Source organism: Lepus europaeus, chromosome 12, assembly GCF_033115175.1.
Source record: "Lepus europaeus isolate LE1 chromosome 12, mLepTim1.pri, whole genome shotgun sequence".
NCBI lineage: Eukaryota > Metazoa > Chordata > Mammalia > Lagomorpha > Leporidae > Lepus > Lepus europaeus.
This window is the reverse complement of record NC_084838.1, coordinates 22109319-22127158: the sequence shown is the minus strand read 5'-3', so window position 1 is coordinate 22127158 and position 17840 is coordinate 22109319. Positions and strand designations below refer to the sequence as shown.

Genomic DNA, 17840 nt, shown 5'->3' with positions numbered 1-17840 from the left:
CTCCGAGCCCGCACGCCATCTTTTTATACACACTTGATGCCTGTTAGTTGTATGTGGCAAGCAGCCCCTCTCCTTCCCAGGCAGTTCTATTGGGGCTGTCATCCACAGCAGTACAAACCCCTCTGGCCCAAGCCCCCATCCCAGCATCATCACAGCGCTGGTTGAGAAGTCCATTGAATGCTGGGAGCTTCCAGGGCTTGGGTGTTCCTTGGGGGCTGGTTGTAGCTGTGAGTACCAGGTAAGGCAGGTCTGCCGACAGAGGGCAGCATAGCTGAGCCATGCAGCCGGGCTCTGCCGGCACCACTGTGGCTGATCTTGCTGGTTCTGAGTGACATCCATCCCTGGACTTCCCAGTGCTGTGAGCCAACAGATTCCTACGCTTTGGTGGACTGGACCTGGGCTCCTGGCCCATGCAACCTGAGGAGCCCTGGCTGATCACAGAGCTCATCCAGCTCCCAGGTGCTCTGCCAAGGGCAGGACACACAGCTCGGTACTGGGGGGAACTCTGGCACCAGACCCAGGGGAAGCAGCTCTGCCTGTGTGGGAGAGGAACTGCCCTAAATCTCGGGCGGTAGCACAGTGAGGACAGCAGGAAGAGCCACCCAAATGAGACCCTGGCCCGAGCCATCCCTCCTGCTAGGTCCAGCTCTGGCTCAGCTCAGCAGGGAGCGCAGAGACTGGGAGACAGAGGAAAAGAGAAGAGAGAAGGAGAAAACCCGAATGCTTCCCTGCTAACCCCCAGCCTCAAACCCTGCCACAGTGAAACTAAGGGTTAGGAAGCCAACACCCACCCTCAGGATTCTACTTACCACGCTGGGAAATATCTCGGGGTGGAAGCCCTCAACCCCAAATTATAACAGAAACTTAAGACTTCCTTTACAATCTTCAAAGCCCAATCAAATGGTTATTTATACACCCACACTCAAAAGACACCTCTGTGCCCAGGCCCTGAGCCAGGTGGGGGAGAAAGAGCCACGGAACACACGGATTCTGCTTCCCAGAAACTCAAAGTTTTGGAAACAGGCAGTGCTCAGAGCTGTGACAAACATATACACAGGTGCTACAGTGCCACCCAAAGGAGGGAACACCCAAGGAGATGAGGTCATCAATACAGTAAGAGACGCAGAGGCCAGAGGTGGAGAGGTGGGTGGGGGAAGGGGTAGCGACAGAACCACGAGTTCAAGGCTGAAGAGGCAGGGGTTCAAGTCGGAGGGGATTTGAATTTCAGAAACACGACGTAGACAGTCCATTGGAAGCGATTTCCAGAGACCCTCGGAGGCCACCTGCCGCGGCCCCAGCTGTCGGGCCCCCACAGGACACCTTTGTGAAGGTCCCTGATGCGTCCCAGAGGAGTCAGAAAAAGACGCCCTGGGCCACACCTGTGGCAGACAAGGGCCAGGTTCCCACGGCTATGACGGGAAGAGGGAGAAGTGTGTCTGCTCCCCGGAGGAGGGCCCTTTCCTGGCTGAGGGTCGCCGCCCTGGGCCTCGAGGCTCTCTCCCAAAGGCTCTACGTCGCTTGTGCTTTGCCACTCTCGTGTGTAACTCCGCTCAGGCTGCTGTCAATTAGGGCTCTGTTCGTTCTTCTCCAAGATCAGTGACTCAAGTTCCTCTGATCTCTTGGCCAACCTTTCAAAACCACCCAGTCTCCCGCCACGTTAAGGAACCAACCGTCGAACAAAGGGCTCGCTGGGCTCCCAGCAGGGGGAGCCACGGATGGAGCCGGAAGGGCCTCTCCCGCCAGGGGTAAGCCCCATCATTATTGCCTTTTCCAGCCCCGGTTTCCTTCTTGCCCTGTTAAAGGCACCACAGTCATCTGGCTGAGTGGGTTAACTGTGACCCCGGGCTGCCTTCTGTTCTGCTTGCCCAGACCCTCCCCCTCGTACGTCTCCTGGACCTCATCCGGCTGCTCCTCATTTACATGTGGAGGGGAAAGCACCTGTCCTCCCAGGCGCTGCTCCCTGCCTCCCAAACTGCTAACCTCGGCACATCTGCTCTCCTTTGCTTCGGCCTCGCAGCTGATTTAAACTAAGACATGGGTCAGGTGCGTGCTAAAAAGTGCAATTCTTCCACCCTGGGTGTGTGCGATCAGAGAGGGGCCAGGAGGGAGACCTTTGTCACCAACCTTTGGTGTCAACAGGATCCACTTCCTGCTAGGAGCAAAAACACAAGGGTTACCGGGCAAGGAAACGTTGAAGAGGAAGCAGAAAAGCAATGCAGGAGAAACTCCCCTGCAGAAGAATAAATACGAAATTACTATAACTGGAATCTCAAGGTACAAACAAGGAGAGGCAAAGCGATGCAAAAGCCAGTCTGGAGAGAGACTGACTCAGATTATACTAGGTAATATGGACAGTATTTCAAGGGAACTCAGAAGAAAAAAATTTATTATGTAAACTTGGTCTCATCTTACCTCAAAACAAATTCCAAGAAAGTCCCGAGTTTTAAATGCAAAACACAAACCATTAAAAAGCAGAAAATATTGCAGGATAAGAATTGATCTGCTTTCAGGGTAGGGGAAGCTTTTCTTACCATGACCACAGGCAGCAATTATAAAGAGACCAATAAAACTGATGACATGAAAATTTAAGATGTCTAAATGTCAAAAAAAATTGAAAAGAAAATTAAACACTAAATAATCCTGGAGTGAAATTTGTAATATGTAGGACAAAAGATGAGTAACACTGACACAGGCGAACTACTAAACCAACAAGTGCTAAGGTGTTAAAAATTCCTGCCTCTAACACTCACCACAGTGAACAGAAAGAACCCAAGTCAAAGAAGAAAGATTTATCTCAACAAAACCGAGAAACTTTACACTATAAAATTCAAATGAACACCAAGAACGGAATGAAAATGTTACTTTTCTGAAATTTCTCTAATAAAAGGTGGGGAGAAAAATCAAGGCCCCGTGATGGTTCCTTCGCCATCCTCAGATGCATCCTGCCACCCAGGTGGGACAAACTGAAATTGATGGCAACAGGAAAAATTAGTTGTCAGCAACCACAAGACTACAAGATTTGGGAGTCAGAGCGAAAGGGCTACCCCTACGCTGTCTCTTTTATGAGGAAGGGGGTGGTGCCCCCCATTGACAATGCAAACCAGAAGGAGTGTGGGTAGGGTTTAGTGTGCTTCCACATGGAGCTAGCTTCCAGGTAGCCAACATGGCACCCCCTCCTCCTTTCTGATCATTCCATGGGTGCTTCTCTGGCCCCCCGCCCCTGCCCATAGGCAGCCCTCTGGCCCACTCCTGATGGCCACTCTCCCTGTGGGGCTGCCCACACTCACGGTGCATACATATGTTCATGTGCATGCCATCTTAGCCTCTGCTTTGAATTTTTCTCGGTGGGGGCAAGAACCCGGAATAAAGATTAAGACACTTGCGCCCACAACAAGAGGAGCTGGGAGATACCCAACGCCCACGAAGCCACTTGATTGCGGCTCGGGTTCAACCTAAGTTGTAAAGTAGCTGGGAGAATTCCTGGGAAGGAGAGAAATAGCCTGAGCTAACACAAGGCGTCCACATGGCCAAGAGCCTGCGCCACAGACATAGTTGTGAAGGCTGAACCCTCGCTGGATGTCTGGGGCAGCTGCGGCCACCCACTAGGAGACAGGGGGCTCCCAGGATACCCGTGGTGCGCTAGAACCAGCCAGAGGGTTCTCGCTAAGGACACAGGGGTGCGGGGTCCATGGCTTGTGGGTAGCCAACCATAGAAGAGAGGGTATCGAACAAGAATGCCAGAGACTCGGTCCTGCGCCGAGGCGGCAAGGGGAAGGGAGGATCCGGGCAATTGGGGGCCTCATCCAATGATGCTTGGGGCATTTTCAGCTGCCTTCCTAACCACCCAGAAAAGCACTTCCTCTTTTTCTTATGAAGAATGCAATTAGAGATGGGAACACGGGCAGAATGATGTCCTTCTATCACTCACCCTCCAGTGATCACCTCCTTGTGCAGCGCACGTGGTCTGGTTTACCTTCGCCTTTATGCAAATGCACCTGCCTCCTGCTTCCTCCGCCTCTCCCCGTGTCTCCCCCCCTTATCCAATTTTCTCCTCTCTGGTTTCCTCTCTCTCCCTGTAGGAAGGCAATTTCACCTTGGCAGGAAAACAGCAGAGCCGCCGTGTGCACAGCTCTTCTGACTCCTTGGGGTCCATTGAGGAAGAAAGTTAACTCCTCACCCCGGCCCTAAGGGGAGCTACCCTGGAGACCTGAGCTCAGTGAGGCACAAGGCTGACGGGATCTCCCTGCCCCACCCCTCGCCAGCACCCTCTCCCCACTCTCCCTGCAACACTGGCCTCTGTCTCTCAACACAGCTAGGACTCTGAGGTCAGCAATATATTTAAAGTGCCTGTTTGCATCTTGTTCCCATCAGTACGATTTAGTTTAAAACAAAGCACTCACAAGGGAAATTCCACTCCCTTTTCTTCTGGGAAATTAGCTGCTGCATCTTCCAGATCCAAATCCTTAAACTAACACAGCTGGGGCTGCTAAAAATTCAAAAGCTCACAAAATGGCCTAAAACACCCGCACACACACCTTGGGCACCAGGAGTATCTCTTCCCGTCAACACGTGAGGTACTCATGTATAAAATGAAAACCTTAGGATTGAGCTTTGTTAATCTTTCATATGGTCTTAACCACTTGAATTCTCATGCTTTCTCAAAACTGCAAATTCTTGGAAAATACTCCTCGGTGGCCAAGGCCTCCACAAGCTTAAACAGCTCAAAGGTGCCCCCTGGTGGCTGTGAGAATAGACACGGAGCCTGAAGACGCTAGTATCCTAGTTAAAGACAAAGCAAAATTAGAATCTCATCAAGATGAAACTCCCCACGCAGTATTCAAAAATTACAAAGTGTCATTTCAAATAAAAATAAAAAATGCAAGCCATCAAAATATAGCAAGTATCAAAGGGTGGGAGACTACACAGCCTTTCAATTTAGGAAGTCACCATGGGAAGGAATACACAAATTGAATAATATTGATCTCAACAGCCCAAAATATGGGGAGTTCTTTTTGGTATAATGTCTGATGGGGCCAGCATTGTGGTACAGTGGGTTAAACCACCGTCTGAAACACCAGCATCCCATATGGCTGCTCCACTTCTGATCCAACTCCCTACTAACGTACCTGAAAAAGCAGCAGCAGATGGTCCAAGTGCTTGGGCCCTTGCACCCACATACGGGAGACCTGGGAGAAGCTCTAGGCTCCCGGATTCAGCCTGGCACAGCCCCAGCCACTGTAGCCATTTGGAGAGTGAACCAGTGGATGGAAGACCTCTCTCTATCTCTGTCTCTACCCCCTGCCCTGTAACTCTCCCTTTAAAATAAAATAAAAAATAAATAAATCTCTGGGAAAAAAGTCTCTGATGATTAACCAGGCATCTCCTAAACACTAAAATCACTACTGGTTGTTGTTCAAAAACAATTTGCTTATTGTGATATATGTATTAAGACCATTCTGACATGTTGGATATTTGGTGTGGAACGCACATATAAGAATCTCTGTCTTCAAGAAGCTTCTACTTTGGTAGGGGGAAAGGAACATAAATAAAATTTTCAGGAAGATTCTCTGAAGAAATCCAAGCATGGTGTGTGGATAGAGAGCAATGGAGTGAGGGTTGGAGAAGGTATTTTTAAAAGGCGGTCAGGGAGAGCCAGCATCCCAGGCAGAGGCCCTGCTCTGGGAACGAGTTGGAGCCATTTAAGGAACAGCAAGAAGGCCAAGGGAAGCTGATGCTTAATGGGAAAGAGGTGAGGATGGGGAGCTGAGGTCAGTGAGGCAGGCAGGGGCAGGATTACGTGATCCACGGAAGGAAGGACATTGGATTCCATTCTAACGTGAACGGAAGCCCACTGGACAAGTGGGCATTTGCACTCCATGGTTGCTTTCATTGCTTTCACTGCTGAGTAGGATCTTCTCCAAGTCAGGCGAAAGACTAAGATGGAGGAAGTGGAGGAGGAGGAATGATAGGCAAGACTGAAAGCACAAAACTGGCTAGGCAGCCACTGGGGGAGTCCGAGCAAGAGGCTGCCGGCCTGGCTTAGCTGGAGGTGAGCAAGGCAAAGGTGGGGAGAAGTGGTTGATTTCAGACAGCCAGTCGAAAGGATTTGATGACACGTGGGAAACTGAGGGGTGGGGGCAGGCATTTGGCGTAACTTTCAAGATGCTACTCGGGAGTGTGTGAGCTCAAGTGCTGGCTCCGCTCCAGCTCCAGCTTCCTGCTAACGCAGGTCACGGAGACAACAAATATTCACTCAGGAGTTGGGTTCTTGCCACCCTTGAGGGAGACCCAGATTGAATTCCCAGCTCCTGGCTTCAGCTTGGCCCAGCCCTGGCTGGTCCAGGCATTTGGGGCTGGCGCTGTGGTGTAGCAGGTGAGGCAGCCGCCTGCAGTGCCGGCATCCCTTACAGGCGCAGTTTGTGTCCTGGCTGCTCCACTTCTGATCCAGCGCTCTGCTGTGGCTTGGGAGAGCAGTGGAGGGCCGCCCAAGTCCTTAGGCCCCTGTACCCACGTGGGAGACCTGGAGGAGGCGCCTGGCTCCTGGCTTTGGATCAGCCCAGCTCCAGCCATTGTAGCCAATTGGGGAGTGAACCAGCGGATGGAAGACCTCTCTCTCTCTCTCTTTCTCTCTCTCCTCTGCCTCTCCTTTTCTCTGTGTGTGACTCTGACTTTCAGATAAATAAATTGTAAAAAAAGAAAAGAAAGAAAGTGAACCAGCAGATGGGAGAATCTTTCTCTCTCTCCCCTTCTCTCTCTCTCTCAAATAAATATTTTCTTTAAAAATGAAGATTAAAGGTGGGATAAAATCAAGTAAGACTCCGTTTTGGTGAGTAGCTGGGTACATGAGAATGCCAATAACTGAGATGGAGAAGTCTGGCTGGAAAACCGATTTGGAGGTGAGAAAAGAGGTGAGAAATCAAAAGCTCTGTTGACTTGCCAAAGAGACGTTCCATAGGATAGAAGATAGGTGGATGTCCATGGTTGGAGCCCAGAAAAGAGGCTAGTACTAGAAGCATACCTTTGGAAGCCTTTGGCATGTAGGTGGTATTTGTAGCCACAAGACTGGTAGAGACCACCTAGGCAGAAAAGGAAGAGAAGGAGGCTGGAGAGGGGTCAGCAACAGCAGAGGGAGTGGCCAAGGAGAGGGAGCAGGCAGTGAGGAGGGCGGGCAGAACCAGAACCAGGGGGAGGAGCTTCCGATGGCAGGAGTGTCAGATGCCACAGAGAGCACCAAGCAAGAGCGGCACCGGCCACTGGAAGTCGGCAAGAGGAAGTCAAACGGAGACCCTCGCGCTAAAGCGATGAAGACAAACACCCCGGGAGGGGGAGCACAAGGCAAGGCCGTGGGGGCTGCAGGACAGGCCCCTCTGTGGAGGGGCTTTAGTGAGAAAGAGAGGCCTAGCGAAGACAAAGCAGCCAGAGCAATCAAAAGAGCAACACCGATCTTTTCTTTCCTCTCAGTGCCACGGGAAATATTACAACAAGCTTGACAGGGCTGGGATAAATTTATACTGGGGAGACATGAAGAATGAACCAGAAGGGAGGGAATCCAACGGACAAGCTGGGGACGGGGGTGGCAACGCAAGAGCAGGGAGAGGAGGGAAGGCAAAACACACAGTATAGGGCGGGGTGGGGGCTGCAGGTGGGACCTCCTGGCCCGATCACTTCTGCCATCTCAATGAGACAGAAAAAAAAAAAAAATTAAGAAGCTCTCAGTATTTCCTTGGAGTGTGAGACGGAGGTAAAGGGGAGGCACAGATTTGGAAAGAGGAGAGAATGAGGGGATAGTGAATTGATTGAGGGACCACAGTGGGGCTGCCGCCGTGTTTCCCTGGAGAGTAACCTACCCTTAAGACATCTGCAGTAGCATGCCAATTAAACAAGAGACAACAGACAGCGTGGATGTCCCAAACGTTCAGAAGGAACGTAACCAACACTCACGCACACCGCACCCAGACGTAATCAACATCAGCATCTTTCTAAGCAATACACGCCACAGTCACAGCTGCTAGCCCCTCAGTGCCGGCCTCCAGTTCCGGGGCCTTCCTCCTGTCTGGAAGTTCTTTATCTAAGGACAGAAAGCCACAGTGTCCCTCTTTTATCCAGGCCTATCCGCAGCTCCGCGGTGCAAAGCCGCTATTCAGGATGTACCTGTTATCTGGGTTGTCAGGGAGACGAACACAGGAAGTTCAGCAGACAAAGCCTGGAGGCGGACACTGTAGTTGGTACCCGGACGCAGGTCCAAGCACATGGTGGGCGCCTGGCTGCTGCTCGTGGTGTTGAAGACCATTTCCTGGGAGAATTCCTTCTGATACCATCTCTGGCCCCGAATGTGGAACTGAAACATTTTAAAAAAAAAGAAAAAAAAAAGGCAGCTTTCTGGTGACTCGCTGGCCGGAAGGCGCTGAACGCCCCGCCTCATGTCTACCCTTTCGCACGAGCTTTCTTCCTCTCCTCCTCTTGACTCTGCAAAGTTTCTTCAAAAAGTGAAAATGCAACAGCAAGCAGAGAGAGCTGTGGTGCCCTGGTGACCACAATGACAATATTTGCAGCCTAGTAAATACATATTTTTAAGCAACAATCCACCCAAGACCAAAGCCCCGGTACTGGCAATTGTCTCTTTCATGTCTGTAACATACTCAGCGCACATGTCCAACACAAAAGCCTGCTGAAGGGGCTGGCACCGTGGCTCACTTGGTTAATCCTCCACCTGTGGCGCCGGCATCCCATATAGGCACCAGGTTCTAGTCCTGGCTGCTCCTCTTCCAGTCCAGCTCTCTGCTGTGGCCCAGGAAGGCAGTGGAGGATGGCCCAAGTGCTTGGGACCTGCAACCGCATGGGAGATCAGGAGAAAGCATCTGGCTCCTGGGTTTGGATCAGCACAGCTCCGGCCGTAGCGGCCATTTGGAGAGTGAACCAACAGAAGGAAGACCTTTCTCTCTGTGTGTCTCTCTCACTGTCTAACTCCATCTGTCAAATACAAAAAAATTATTAAAAAAAAAAAAAAAAAAGCCTGCTGGAAACACTGCAGGAGCAAGGCCAAAGAACATTTTCCTAGAAAGAAAATCAAAAATTCCAAGTAATTCCTCGCTGACCAGGTACTCGCTGGGGAGGGGTTTCTCCTTTGCCCACACCCTTTCTGTTAACCCCACACTCTTGCATACCAGCCCAGTGCCTGGGCCAGGAGCCTGCCTTTCCTTCCCATATGTAATCTCTTCTACTGACAGCTCTTTCCTATGCTCGCCCCCTTTCTCACAACCACATCTAGCTTCAGACGTTGCCCTCCAGCCTCCAGACAGCACATCTGGATCCGGGTAACACTGGTGTGAACAGAGGCACACACACACACACACGTACACACACACCCCCATGCCTCCCACAGACGCTGCCAGAGCGCCAACGCACCAGGACACCAGCAAGCAGCAAAGACCCTCTCGTGGCTTTCTCATCTTCCCCCAAGGGTTCTGTCTTCACACATGCGCACTAGTGGTGGCCGTTTTCTCCCTTCTTATTGCAACTGTCACAGGAATTCTTGTAAAGACAGAGTTTTGGGGTGTGCCGGTATTTTTTAAACCTCCCACCCAAGACAAACACCTTTAAATAAAATACCTTTCGGTCACTTACTAAGTACATCTCTTCTGTACCAGCTGTCTTCTGACTTCTCCATCTCAAGCAGGTGTCATTAAACACGGAAATATTACTGATGGTTTGTTTCACTGCAGGGAGAAAGGATAAAAAAATCAATTCACACCCTAGACAAAAGCACTGCCTTTTAATTGAACCAGTTTCCAAGGGTAAGCATTTGCATAAATTTGGCAGTATTTTGACTGAGGAATTAGTGATGGCGCTCTCCAAGAATCACCTCTTTTATATGTAGATAAACCCAGTCCTGATAAAAGATTTAATTAAGATCCAAAGATACTCCATCATCGGATCTCTCTTTCAAAATAAGGTCTGCTCACTGCACGTTCCCTTGGTTTCCCACGCTGACAACGGCAGCTCCTTGGTGCTGGGTTTTGGACACCCTGGGTTATACAAACAAGCACAGGTCTGAAGAGCAGACCCGAGAGCAAGATTTCAGCAGAGAATGGCTCCTGGAGGAGAGGAAGGAAGGAAGCTACGCCACGCAGACGGGACTTCGCCATGCAATGGGGCAAGGAAGGTTCCTTTAGTTTGACCGTCCTGATCTCTTAACAAGCAAAGCAGCATTTCCTGGCCTCTGTTCAGTTGCATGGTAATCAATCAGAAAGTCAGTTCCTCTCTGATACAGTTTGAGGTACAGGTATACTAACTCAAACGTTTTAAAACAAAGACTCTATTCAAAGCTCTGATATCATAGGCTACTTCCTTCAGCAAGGACCCCGTCCCTAAACTGGAAGTTGTACATTACACTGGCGAAGAAGTGTCAGAGGGACACGGTGCCGATTAATGATTAATAAAGACAACTCCCATCGCACCTGGGAGAAACTCCCACGGGAGGCAAAGCTGAATGGTGTAAGCCCCTGGCCTAATGGGTTTCTACAGATGAAGTCAAATTGGTGGACATGACCTCTCTCTGTGGCCTGGAAAGCTTTGCCCAGAGAAAACTTGTTCCACAGGTCACAAGCCAGCCACGCTTCAAATGTTGCAAGACACAGCAGGGAAGGCAAGATATGTGATTCAGGCTAATGCAATCCCATGCTGGGTGTGAAGATGGTTCCCGAAGCTTTCAGAATACAGATAACTCCAGTACCACCTACACCATTCCATATCATACAAAAAGGTGTTGTTTTTTTTTTTTTTTTTTTTTGACAGAGTGGACAGTGAGAGAGAGAGACAGAGAGAAAGGTCTTCCTTTTGCCATTGGTTCACCCTCCAATGGCCACCGCGGTAGCGCGCTGTGGCCGGCGCACCGCGCTGATCCGAAGGCAGGAGCCAGGTGCTTCTCCTGGTCTCCCATGGGGTGCAGGGCCCAAGCACTTGGGCCATCCTCCACTGCACTCCCTGGCCGCAGCAGAGAGCTGGCCTGGAAGAGAGGCAACCGGGACAGGATTGGTGCCCCGACCGGGACTAGAACCCGGTGTGCCGGCGCCGCAAGGCGGAGGATTAGCCTAGTGAGCCGCGGCGCCGGCCAAAAAGGTTTTTAAATGTATTCAGTATGACTAGTCCACAGTTTCCAAGCTGAACCAGGATAGCACAACCAATCACTAAATACGCTATGCCAAACTCACTTGTTAATATACATAAACAATTCCAAAATGAAATACTAGCAAGTAGAAGTCAGCAGTACATTTCAACAACAGTATAGCAGGCCAAGGAAGAACTCTGCCCAGACTACAGAGAGACTCATTGTCGAAAAGGCTATTAATAGGCCAAAAGAGAGAAAACTTAAGGTTACTTTAATCATCATAGTGGCTGATACACTTGATATACATTCCTGAATTAAAATCTTAGTGAACTAGGACTTAATTTAATAGAAACCCCTTAATTTTTAAAAGATGTTTGTTTATTTATTTATTTATTTGAAAGGCAGAGTTACAGAGAGAGAAGGAAGAAGGGAAGGAGGGAAGGAGGGAGGGAGGGAGGGAAGGAAAGAGGGAGGGAGAGAGGGAAGAAAGGAGAGAGGGAGAAAGGGAGGGAGGGAGAGAGATTGAGATTGATTTCCATCCACTGGTTCACTCTGCAAATGGCCACAACAGCCAGGGCTAAGCCAGGAGATGGGAGCTTCATCCAGGCCTCCCATGTGGGTGCAGGGGCCCAAGTACTCAGGCCATCTTCCACTGCCTTCTCAGGTCATTAGCAGGGAACTGGACTGGAAGTGGAACCTGAACAGGCACCCATATCAGACACTGGTGTCACAGGTGGCAGCTTAACCTGCAATACCACAAAGCCAGCCCCAAGACTCCTTAATTTAATAGTGTTTATCTGAAACCATTATTAGACTCAATGGTAAAACGATGAAGCAATTTCTAGTAAGTTAACAACACAAGAATGCATGGCCTCATAGCTATTATTTAGCCTTAGTCGAGAGATTCTAGACAACGCAGAGAAAAGGCACAAAAGAAGTGAGCTACAAATACTACAAAGAAAGGGATAAATGGTATTACTGTCAGTAGAACTAAGAGAATCAACTGCAAGTCAAATATGGAATGTTTGAAAACAATGGACAAATAAATACAAAATAACAGGAGTCTGGCACGGTGCACTCAAATACAAGAACATTCAAGAATCAATCACGCTCCACACATCTGCGAGAGCACGCATGGTCGGCTGAATCACGACGCCCCTAAGACACCTACATCCTAGTGCCTGGGACCTGTGCAGAGGCTACCTTACAAGGCAGAAGCACTTAGCAGAGGTGATTAAGGTAGGCAGATTATACAGATGGGCTCAATGCATATTACAGAGATCCTTACACCAGGGAGGCAAGGGATCAGGGTTAGAGAAAGGAGATGTAAGGATTAAAGCAGAGATTAGGGGCACCCACTGTGCTGCAGAGGGTTAACGCCCTGGCCTGCAGTGCTGGCATCCCATATGGGCACCAGTTCAAGACCCGGCTGCTCCACGTCCAATCCAGCTCTCTGCTATGGCCTGGGAAAGCAGTAGAAGATGGCCCAAGTGGTTGGGCTGCTGCACCTGCATGGGAGACCCAGAAGAAGCTCCTGGCTCCTGGCTTCAGATCAGCACAGCTCCAGCTGTTGCAGCCAATCGGGGAGTGAACTAGCGGATGCAAGACCTCTCTCTCTCTCTCGCTCTCTCTCTCTCTCTCTCTCTCTCGCTCTCGCTCTCGCTCTGCCTCTCCTCTCTCTGTGTGACTCTGACTTTCAAATAAATAAATAAATCTTAAAAAGGGGGAGGGGCCTGGAAGCCCATTTTAGAAAGAAAGAAAGAAAGAAAGAAAGAAAGAAAGAAAGAAAGAAAGCAGAGATTAAACTGGTGAGCTTTAAGGATGGAGGGTGGGGCCTCGGGATGGAATTCAGGCAACTATGGAAACCAGAAAGGGCCAGGAAACAGTCTCCCCCAGTCTCCCCAGAAAAAACACAAGCCTGCTGACAGCTTGTTTGGTTTTAGTGAATGAAGCTGATGTCAGCCTTTTTAAAAAATATTTATTTATGTATTTGAGAGGCAAAGAAAGAGTTCCCATTTCTTGGTTCACTTACCAGTTGCCAGGAACAGCCTAAGGCCAAAGTCAGGGACCAGGATCTCAATCTGGGTCTCCCATGTGGGTGGCAGAGACCAACAACTTGGGTCATCACCACTGCCTCCCAGGATCTACATTAGCAGGAAGCTGGAGCCAGGAGACAGAGATGGGGATGGGACAGGGACAGCTCAACCACTGGGCCAGCACTCACCTCCGATTTCAGACTTCTGAGCTCCAGAACTATCAGACAGTAAATTCCTGTTTTTTAAGCTACTAAATGTGCAGTCATGGGTCCTTCCAACAACAGGGAACTAAGACAACAAGCAACAACGCACAATCAAATAGCTGCAGGACCCCTATTCACGAGAGGAGATGCCACACACTTCAAATAACTACACATAAGCAAATCAGAAACACTGAACACTTTTCTTCAAGTTTCTAGAAGATGTAGAACAATAAAGAGAACTGCCATGTACCGGAGTGGAAAGACTCGAAGGTAGAACAGTATCAGTTCTCTAAGTGCAATATACTTTAGTTTTCTGGAACCTGGTAAGTTCACGCAACGAACTTACTTAGTGAATATTTACAAGATTCTTACCATGTGCCAGGCTAAGTTTGAGAAAGTGGTAAGAAAAAGAAAGTTCCTGGAGCCAGCACTATGGTGTAGTAGGTTAAGCCTCCACCTGCAGTGCAGTGCCTATATGGGCACTGGTTTGAGTCCTGGCTGTTCCACTTCTGATCCAGCATCCCTGCTGATAGCCTGGGAAAACAGCAGAAGATGGCCCAATTCCTTGGGCCCCTGCACCTGCATGGGAGACCCGGAAGAAGCTCCTGGCTCCTGGCTCCTGATCAGCTCAGCTTCAGTTGTGGCCATCTGGGGAGTGAGCCAGCAGATGGAAGAACCTCTCTCTCTGTCTCTCCCTCTCTCTCTCTGTAACTCTGCCTCTCAAATAAATAAATCTTAGAAGAAGAAAAAAGAAAAAGACAGTTCCTGCCTTGATGGAATTTTTTTTAGTGTAGGAGGAAGAAAATAAACAAAGTCAACAAAATATATTTGTGTGTATATGTATGTATACAACACATACATATATACACCACACATGGAACTGTGTATGCTGGCAAAGACTATGTAGAAAAGCATTGCTCAAAGATGGTGGATGGTCAGGGAAGACCCTCTGTGGAGGTGCTATGTGAACAGACACACAAGGGAGTAAGGCACCAACGCCTAGGGGAAGGATGGTCAGACAGAAGAAACAAAGGGGCGAGGTTCCCACAGCATGCACGGGCTTGCAAGGGGGCGGAGGGGTGGGGGTAGGCACAGAGGTTAAGACATTACTTAGGACACAGGATCTCGTATCAGAGTGGGTTCGAGTCTTGGCTCCACTTCCTAGTCCAGCTTCCTGGTAATGCACACCCTGGGAAGGCAGCCGGTGAAGGCTCAAGCACACGGGGGTCTCTGCCACCCATGCGACATACCCAGGTTGAGTTCCAGCCTCCTGGTTTTGGCCTGGCCCAGCCCTGGCTGTTGTGCACATTGGGGGAGTGAACCAGCAGATGGAAGCCATCTCAACATCTCTCTGCCTTTCAGATAAATAAAAAGAAACTAATTAAATTTAATTTTTAAAAATAGAACCAGCTTGATACACTCAATGATCAAAAAGGAATAACAGCTAAATTTCTTTGGGAAGATTAATGAGAATAGCAAGGGAAAAAAAAGAAAGAAAACTATTGGAAGGGCTTATAACCAGATGCTCAGTGCATGCTGTCAAACCAGAACCTTGCCTCAATCTTTTCATCACAGCTCCCGAAAGGGTGTTTATAAGACATCCTTATTCCCAACTGCTCACTTAGTTCCCCCTAAAATTTTAATACCACAGATACACCATGTGTCTACTGCATACTACATCTTTATGTTTCAGATGTAAAAAAGAATATTTTTGTCCTTCAAGAACCAATTTTTGCCTTCCTGTGGGTGATTCTGCCCCCCTGTGGTGACAACATCCCCCCACTCAGAATGCTAGAGTAATTAAGCATTTGGTTACTGGAAAGGGAAGAAGCAAATACATCAATGGAACAGGGCAAAGTCCAGAAATACAGCTATCTATTCGTAGGAATTCACATTTGACAAGCATAGCATTTCAAATCAGTAGGAAATGGATTGAGTTGGGAAACAGTTACCCACATGGATAAAGTAATATTAGATTTTAGATTCCCACCTAGATGTTAAAGGCAAAAATGATTCCAGCTGGATAAAACTATTTCAACTTAAAAAGTACAACAGGAGGCAGACAATTGGTTTAGTAGTTAAGACGCCTGCGTCCCATACTGGAATTACTGGTTCAGTTCTGATCCAGCTTCCTGGTAATGCACACCCTGAGTTCAAGACAGAAGATGATGGCTCAATTACTTAGGTCCCTGCCACCCACATGGCAGATTCAGAATGACTTCGAGGCTCCTGGCTTCAGCCTGGCCCAGCCCTAGCTGCCGTGTGCACTCAAAGGGGTGAACCAGAGCATGGAAGATCTTTCTTTGGTTATCTCCTCTATCCGACCTTTCCAAATAAAACAAAAACAATTTTTTTTTAAAAGTACATGTTATACAATGTCATATCTCCATGTTCTGCCTAAATATGCAAAGTTAAGAAACATTTAATCAAATCTAAGATGCCATTCTTGTAAGTCACATCAATAGTTTATGCATCATTAAGGAAGAAATCCTAGGGCTAGCACTGTGGCTCAGTAGGTTAAGCTGCTACTTGCAACACCAGCATCACATATCAGAGAACTAGTTTGAGTCCTGGCTGCTCCGCTTCTGATCCAGCTCCCTGCTAAAGCACCTGGGAAAGTAGCAGAAGATGACCCATGTACTTGGGCCCTTGCCACCTGGGTGGGAGACTCAGGTAGAGTTCCAGGCTCCTGGCTTGGCCTGGACCAGCCAAAGCCAATTGTGGCCATTTGGGAAATGAGCCAGCGGATAGAAGATCTCTCTCTCTTTCTCTCTCTCTCTCTCTCTCTCTCTCACTCTGCCTGTCAAATAAATAAATTGGATGGAAGGGAGGGAGGGAGGGAGACAAATAAACTATGACATAATTATTTTTCTTAGCAGTTAGAATTATTTCATACTGTTTGAAAAGGCTTTTTCAGACCGATGTATACATTAAATTTTTATCATATATCATAAAACAAAAATGCAAGCAAAATTGAGATAATCCTAAAATATTAATGTCTTCATATTCAGCATGTAACACTTCTCAATGACTTTTTAAATAAATTTTTATCTTTATTTTATTTGAATAGCAAAAAAAAAATAAACAGAGACATAGAAACAAGGGAAAGATCTTCCATAAACTGGTTCACTCCCAACATGTCCCTAACAGCCAGAGCTAGGCCAGGCCGAAGCTAGGAGCCCATAGCTCATTCTGAGCCTACTATATGAACATCAAGGATGCAACTAATTGAACCATCATCTGCTGCCTTCCAGGGCCTTCCAGGGTACACATTAGCAGGAAGCTGGAAATGGGTGTGGATCTGGGACTTTAACCCAGGCATTTGGATATGGGATGAAGGTGTCTCAGGAAGCAATTTAACCACTATATCAAAGACCTATCCTTCAAATGCTGTTCAATGAAGAGTCATCAGTGTATTTTTATTTATTGATTTATTTTTATTTGAAAGTCAGAGTTATAGAGAGAGAGAAGGAGAGGCAGAAAGAGAGGTCTTCTATCCGCTGGTTCACTACTCAGTTGGCCAGAGCTGTGCCGATCCAAAGCCAGGAGCCAAGAGCTTCTTCCGGGTCTCCCACATGGGTGCAGGGGCCCAAGGACTTGGGCCATCTTCCACTGCTTTTCCAGGCCATAGCAGAGAGCTAGATGGGAAGTGGAGCAGCCAGGACTTGAACTGGTGCCCACATGGGATGCCAGCACTGCCGGCGGTGGCTTTATCTGCTATATCACAGCGCCGGCCCCCAGTGTATTTTTCCACTCATAATCATCCTATGTGCTATCTAGAGTTTGGGCAAGACAGTGTTTTTTTTTAAATGTGCTCTATTCTCTCCAGAATTTTCTAGCAAGCCTTGACACCCATTCAGATGCTGATACTTGATCTTATACTTGCTGTTCTGTTTCCATGGTTTTCTAAATACATGGTAAATTTTGCCTCAACCTCAATCCATAATGTAACCTTTTTCAAAAAGTTTCAATGGACAATTAAACCCAAGACATAAACAATATCACTGATGCCCATAACTGAATAGAAGTGACAATACTACGAGAAGCTCTGACCAATCTGATGCACACATGGGCAATAACAATCATATCTGTGGCAGCCACCTGTCTGGCTGTATATTATAATAAGATTTCATAGATATTGGGGCAGGCGCTGTGGCATAGTGGGTAAAGTCGCCGCCTGCAGTGCTGGCATCCCATATGGGCGCCAGTTTGAGTCCCGGCTGCTCCACTTCCGATCCAGCTCTCTGCTATGGCCTGGGAAAGCAGTAGAGGATGGTCCAACTCCCTGGGCCCCTGCACCTGCGTGGGAGCCCTAGAAGAAGCTTCTGGCTCCTGGCTTCGGATCAATTCATATCTGGCCATGGTGGTCATTTGGGGAGTGAACCAGCAAAATAGAAGACCTCTCTCTCTCTGGCTCTACCTCTCTCTGTAACTCTGTCTTTCAAGTAAATAAAATAATTCTTCTTTAAAAAAAAAGATTACATAAATACCAAA

At 48.4% G+C, this 17840-nt stretch overlaps 1 protein-coding gene across 1 annotated transcript in view; it reads right to left on the bottom strand.

Moving 5' to 3' along the window:
- SUSD1 (sushi domain containing 1) overlaps positions 1–17840 on the bottom strand; it is a 141332-nt gene that overhangs the window by 26311 nt on the left and 97181 nt on the right. Inside the window, exons 11-12 of the mRNA XM_062206717.1 lie at positions 9625–9716; positions 8152–8338 (exon numbers count right to left, since the gene is read on the bottom strand). Of these exons, the coding sequence (XP_062062701.1) occupies positions 8152–8338; positions 9625–9716 (279 nt within the window). The remainder of the gene's footprint in view (positions 1–8151; positions 8339–9624; positions 9717–17840) is intronic.